Consider the following 6,567-nt stretch of genomic DNA (forward strand, 5'->3'; position numbering starts at 1 on the left):
TCTACAGAGAACTTAGATTTCCCAGAAGAAGATAGTCATAATAATACCTGTTTTTGTTGTGGTATAAAACCGTATTGCCCCTTTAAAGGGGCATCCTTCTTGTGAAGCAGACTGTTGGTTCATATCGAGGTCCAGCGCTGTAACCTGTAATTTCAACTGCGGAAACAGATTAAATCTTTTAAAAAGGTAGTCACTCTCCTGTATTTCTTTAAAGAAAGATGAACACTAACAGAGTGGTGAACCCTGATGTGATGGTTCTTTTTTTTAGAAGAGAGGAGCCATTTGGGGGCCACTGGCAAATTTGCCATCAAGTGTCAGACTGGAGACAGCTGGTTCTGGTTCCCACTCACAGAAGGCCTTCAAAATAAAGGTAAGCAGATCCTGTTGTTTATACCGAAATCTGCATATTTGGACATAAACTAGATTTGAGGCCCACATCCTCATTTTATGTTTGACAGTGTTTTAGTCTATAAAGCTGAACGTCTTGGACATGAATTGTGCTGCGGTTTGGGGAAGGCCTCGAAGGGGACTGGCAGCGGCTCCCGGCCCTGGCAGTCCCACCTCACATAGGCCTACCATTCCCCTGCCTACTGGCAAGAGAGCAGTGCCCACTGCTGCTGTGGGTCCACCTACAGCAAGAGCACAGACTCCAGGTAAAGTTCCATGCCAGTCGGCTTGGAGCAAACTATCACCTTCCGCCTCCCAGAAGTATCCGACACCCAGGAGGAAGAAGCCTCCGTCCTCCTTTCTGTGGTATTGAGGGTAGAGAGCCTCTACTGTCAAAGCACTGCTTCCCCGCTTCTATTGCCCCTCAAGAGGTGCTGCTTAAGTTCTGTTAAGGTTGCGAATCCCAGAAGGCAGGGCCCTTTCCTAACACCGTGTCCCAAGCACAAACCCCCTGCACAACAAAAACACATTTGTTCTGTCTCAGGTTTGCTCATGTTGGATGTTCAAGTGACCATATCAAGTGTTCCACAACATATTTCATTGTTGTGCCCCAATAAAGGTGCCTCCAACAAACTGTGTGAATGTACATGTTCCCCTCTTAGGATTAAGGAATAAGGATATTCTCATATTCTCAAATAATTGAAAATCCTTGGTCTGAAGGAAGGGATCTCAAAACTGGATTATAGATGAGAGACATTTGGTGTCGTATGCCCCGCCCTCTGTTCAAAGTTGACCATTCACAGTGGACATAGATGCTTCTTTCACTCCTCTTTCAAACTATCTGTCTTCTCTGTCCAAAATGTGTACATTGACATCCTTGAAAGAGTGACCTTTGTCCTTCAGATGTAAATGGACCACCGAGTCTTGTCCTATGTTGTGCCATGCGTTTATGAAGTGGTTGTTTAGTCTCTCCAATGTATCCAGCATGTCCAAATTAACACTGTCAGATTTGATTTCAACACTTTTAAAGTGTCTATATGGGTCCACACCAGAGAGTGTTAATTTAACTCTTTTTGGAGAGTTGGTATGTTAACTCTGATTTAGTGTTAAACACCAAATCTCTCTGGAGTTGATAATTTAACACTTGGTGTTAAGAGTTTATATATTAACTCTCAAAGAGTATTTTAGTTTAACTACATAAGAGTTATCTTCTAATTAATTCTAAAAAGCGGGAATTTTACTGTTCTGAACTTCTAGAAATTTCTTTTGGAAATAAACATTTACTAAAAAGACGCAATGGTTTTTGAAAAACATTTATTCTGAACTGTGCACCACAATTTCAAAACATTTTCTGAAAGATGTAACAGTGTACATGTTCTCACTTTCATTAGAATTTCGTTTATCAAAAGGTCTGACATAGGTGAGCTGGTAAATGCAAATAACAGCATTCTCATCACTTATTTCAATAAATACAAAATACAATATGCATGTCCTTCATTCATCACTTTGTGGAACTTCAACGCACTTCTGCTCTCCCCCATATTCCATCTTCACAAGCATATCCTATGTGGAGATTGAATAAAAATTAGTTGACACTAATTAATGGCACAAATCAATTGCAGCACAGTAAAAAAAAAAGGAATCCTTTTTGAGCCATTACTTGTGTAAAGTATTTTCCCAAAAGACAAGGACACAGACAACAGGTAATACTGAACTAAATGTAAAACCTCAACCTTTTTCATTTTTACCTAAACCGTGTGCACAAAACTCTGGAGGAATCTAAGTGCTAACGTAGAACTCAGTCGGGACTCGGGACATCTGCTACTGCTGTTTGCTCGTTTTTTATGGGAGATCGTTTTCAGGCTTCAAGTAGCACCATTATAATCAACATTTCACATTCTAGACATTGTTTTAAGTGTATTTGACCAAGAAATTTGACTGAAAATTCACATGCAAGCTTTTTTTCAAGGCTGTGGTATTTGCCCGCAAACAATACCTTTCAGCTAGCTAAAACAGAATATTATGCTATCACCGAGCAACATGGCTAATGCCTTTCACACAGCTTTGTCTCAACTCCAAAGAGCCACAGAAGTAAAAGCTAATAACAATAATTGAAACAATCTTTGAAAACATGACTTACCAAGCATGGCAAACAACTCAAATATGTAGAGCAAAATGTTCTGAAACGGCTCCACTTCAGCTTCGATTGGAGCCGTGCTGGGGGCGGGTCTGTGAATTTACTCTATTAGTGTCATAGCCCCTGTAGGAGTTCAGAGTTAAGAGGTCAAGAGTTAATGTTTCCATTGTAACACCTCCAGATTTGAAATAGAAACACTCATTTTTAACACTGGATTTTAACTACTATCATTTTACACCTCAGAGTTACATTAAAAGAATGTGACTCTACTTAGAGTAAAATTAACTCTAAGACTACTAACACCAAAACATTTAACACTTTTGAATTTGCTGTGTAGAGGTCTGAGCATTCCTCATTACACGGTACAGCATACACTACGTTGTTAAGTTTATGTTTAGGACTTTTGTCTTTGGGATGAACCAGTTTTTGTCTGAGTGTGTTGCTGGGTCTGAAGTAAACTGGGATGTCGTGCTTGGAGAAAACTCTCCGGAGTTTTTCTGATACACTGGCTACATAGGGGATGACAATGTTGTTGCATTTTTCATCCTCCCTAGCTGGTGTCTGGTCTTCTTTTCTGTGCCTCTTTGCTGACTTGATGAAAGCCCAATTAGGATAACCACATGTTTTAAGAGCTTCCTTTACATGTGTGTGTTCCATCTTTTTTCCTTCAGGCTTAGAGGGAACAGCTTCTGCCTGGTGTTGTAGGGTCCTGATTACTCCAAGTTTGTGTTCCAGAGGGTGGTGGGAATCAAAGAGGAGGTACTGGTCCGTGTGTGTGGGCTTCAGGTAAACTTCAATGTTGAGGTTTCCATTCTCTTCAATGCGCACAGCACAGTCCAGAATTGGTAAACTGTTATCCTTTGAATCTCTCTCACTGCTTGTGTCCATGGTGTCACCTCCAGAGGAGGCTGATGATAACTATCAATCAATCAATCAATCTTTATTTATAAAGCACTTTTCATACAAAGATGTAGCACAAAGTGCTTTACATGGTTAAAAGCAGCCCACCCCACCCCACCCTCCAACTCACTCCCCACACTCTCATTAACATAAACGATCATGGATACATACACACCCCCACCCCCCACGCACACACACACACACTTAAAGAGTAAAATTGGGCTGGGCACACATGAGCCAGGTGAGGAAACACTATCATAGGGAGCCGTCTGCACCGGGAGCCAGTCACAGACCGCAGCCTCCAGGCCAGGCACACAGCAGGAGGGAGGCAAAGAAGCCCCCCAGCCAGGCTGAGAAGACCCACAGAGCCCCAGCAGCCACGGTCGATCACAGCCCCGGTGCAGAGAGCCCCCTCCGAGGAAACACTGGAGATATGACCTAATAAGAGTATATACAGAATAAAAAAATTAAATAAATAAGAATGGGATACAATATAAATATAAATAGAGTAAGGCAATAAAAAATGAATAAGAATAAAATCAATAAATATTAGGTAAAACCTAAATTAATAATATAAATAGAATAACAGGATAGAATAAATAAGCATAAAATAAATAAATGTTAGGTAAAAGCTAAATTAAAAAGGTGGGTCTTGAGCCTGTTCTTAAAAACATGTACGTTCTCTGCGGCCCTGAGCTCCTACGGCAGGCTTTTCCACAGACGAGGACCATACCACTGAAAAGCTGCCTCTCCGTGAGTATGTGTCCTGCCTTTAGGAACAATCAAAAGGCCAGTACCAGAGGACCTCAGGGTCCGCAAGGGTTCATATGGTAAAAGCAAATCTGAGCGATAAGAAGGCCCAAGACCATTAAGACATTTAAAAACCAATAAAAGAACTTTAAAATTGATCCTGAAACACACGGGGAGCCAATGCAGCGATTCTAAAACCGGTGTAATGTGGGCCCGCCCTCTGGTCTTCGTCAGCACATGAGCCGCAGAGTTTTGTAAAAGTTGTAAAGGTGAAATATTCTTTTTGGGGAGACCAGAGAGCAGGGCATTACAGTAATCAATGCGACTGGTAATAAAAGCATGCATCAACATCTCCGTGTTGGCCCGAGAGAGAATAGGGCGGACTCTGGCTATATTTTTTAGATGATAAAATCCAATTTTGGTTACATGTTTAATATGTAGGATAAAACCAAGCTCTTAGTCAAAAATAACACCCAGGTTTTTCACTTGTAGCAAAGGACATAGTGAAAATGCCTGTAATTTAGACAAGAGTTTTTCTCTCTGAGCCTCAGGACCGATGATTAAAACTTTATTTTTGTCCTGGTTAAGCTGTAAAAAGTTTTCTGCCATCCAAGATTTTATATCTAGAATACAGTTAAAAAGGGCATCCATTGGTCTGGTGTCATCAGGAGACACGGAGATGTACAGCTGAGTGTCATCAGCGTAAATGTGGAAGTTCACTCCATGCCTCCTGATGACACCGCCCAGAAGGAGCATATACAAATTAAAAAGTACAGGGCCTAAAACCGACCCTTGAGGCACACCACATGTCATTTTATGGATCTTAGAGGAGCATGTATCCATACTCACCATAAAAGTTCTGTCTGAAAGATAGGAAGTGAACCAGTTGTGTACAGCACCAGAGAGGCCCACCATGTGTTTCAGTCTGTTTAAAAGAATAGCGTGGTCTACTGTATCAAAGGCTGCGCTTAGATCCAGTAGCACCAGGACTGAGAGCTTTTGGGAGTCCCAGTTACATCTAAGATCATTTAAAACCTTTAGGAGAGCAGTCTCTGTGCTGTGGTTCACCCTAAATCCAGACTGAAATATCTCCAGGATCTGTCTATATTCAGAAAATCATTAATCTGAGTAAAAACAAGTTTTTCTAAAATTTTACTTAAAAATGGTAAGTTGGATACAGGTCTGTAGTTATTAAAATCATCATCATCCAAATTGCTCTTCTTCAGAAGGGGCCTCACCACCGCCGTTTTAAAAGCAGCAGGGAAGACACCCAACTGAAGAGAGCAATTCATCATGTATAAAAGCTCAGCTTCAAAAAATCCATAAAGTGTTTTAAAAAGTAAAGAGGGGATTGGATCTAAAAGACATGTGGTGGGTCTCACTGTGGAGAAAACTTTCTTAAGGTTCTCAGCATTAACCAGGACAAACCTGTCCAGTGTCTCCTCAGGTACAATCGAGCCCTCAGATGTGTTTAAAATCATATCGCGAGAAGATAAAATATCAGATCTGATGGCACTAATTTTTCCCCTGAAGTGGTCTGCAAACTGCTCACAGAGTGAGTCTGTGGGGGTTCTTTGGGAGCTGTTAAAATCAGGGTTAAATAAATGATCTATGGTAGAAAAGAGGACCTTGGGATTATTTTTGTTATTACTGATTATTTTGGCGAAGTATGAATTTCTTGAATTCCTTAATGTATTATTGTACATTTTATGTTGCTCGCAAAGTATTTGATGGTTAATTACATTTTTATTTTTCCTCCATCTCCTTTCTGCTGCCCTGCAATTTCTTTTGAGTTTTTTTGACTTCTTCGTTTCTCCAAGGTGATACATGTTTTACATTAATCTTTTTGGTGGTGAGTGGAGCAACGGAGTCAAGGCTTTTCTTCAGTTTGCTAATAAAATGATTAAAAATAAAATCACAGGGTGCAGGTAAAATCAAAGGGGGGGATTTGTCTAAAACCCTGGTAAAATTTGCAGCCACTTCAGAGGTTAGATAGCGCCTCCTCACAGTTTGCACCGAGGTCTCCCGCTGAATAAAACCGGTGATGTTAAAAAACACACAGTAGTGGTCAGAGACAGCCAAGTCAACAACAGAAGACACACTGGTGGACAGCCCATGGGTGATGACCAGGTCCAGAGGGTGTCCTTTGTTGTGAGTCGGCTGCGTGACGTGCTGGGTAAAATCCATACAGTGAAGAATGTTTAAGAATTCTTTTGATGCAGGGTTAGAAGGATTATCTATGTGCCGGTTAAAATCACCGGTTAAAATTATCATGTTATATTTTGAGTGTATGTTTGTTAAAAATTCTGAGAATTCCTTGATAAAAGCAGCACTGTCTTTAGGTGGTCTATAAATTGTGACACATAAAACTGGAGGGCTGCTAAAGACAATGG

General features: G+C 40.8%; 1 protein-coding gene across 1 annotated transcript; it reads right to left on the reverse strand.

The window, feature by feature from the left end:
• Positions 1-462: 462 nt before the first annotated feature.
• On the reverse strand, positions 463-3,412 carry LOC148096969 (uncharacterized). Its single transcript, XM_087833604.1, has 4 exons — positions 2,862-3,412; positions 1,278-1,367; positions 693-748; positions 463-629 (listed from the first exon to the last, which is right to left on the reverse strand). The coding sequence occupies exons 1-4, from the start codon at positions 3,410-3,412 to the stop codon at positions 463-465; spliced, it is 864 nt and encodes a 287-aa protein (XP_087689730.1).
• Positions 3,413-6,567: the final 3,155 nt, after the last annotated feature.

Source organism: Neolamprologus brichardi, chromosome 20 (assembly GCF_056152115.1).
Source record: "Neolamprologus brichardi isolate AB-2024 chromosome 20, ASM5615211v1, whole genome shotgun sequence".
Taxonomy (NCBI): domain Eukaryota; kingdom Metazoa; phylum Chordata; class Actinopteri; order Cichliformes; family Cichlidae; genus Neolamprologus; species Neolamprologus brichardi.

What these genes read in the sequence shown, in the direction of transcription:
- LOC148096969 (XM_087833604.1), bottom strand. Translation starts at nt 3,412, where the DNA reads ATGGACACAAGCAGTGAGAGAGATTCAAAGGATAACAGTTTACCAATT. An exon ending in TTTACATCTGAAGGACAAAG is followed by an intron (nt 749 to 1,277) that starts GTCACTCTTTCA and finishes TCAATACCACAG; the next exon opens with AAAGGAGGACGGAGGCTTCT. An exon ending in ATACTTCTGGGAGGCGGAAG is followed by an intron (nt 630 to 692) that starts GTGATAGTTTGC and finishes CTCTTGCTGTAG; the next exon opens with GTGGACCCACAGCAGCAGTG.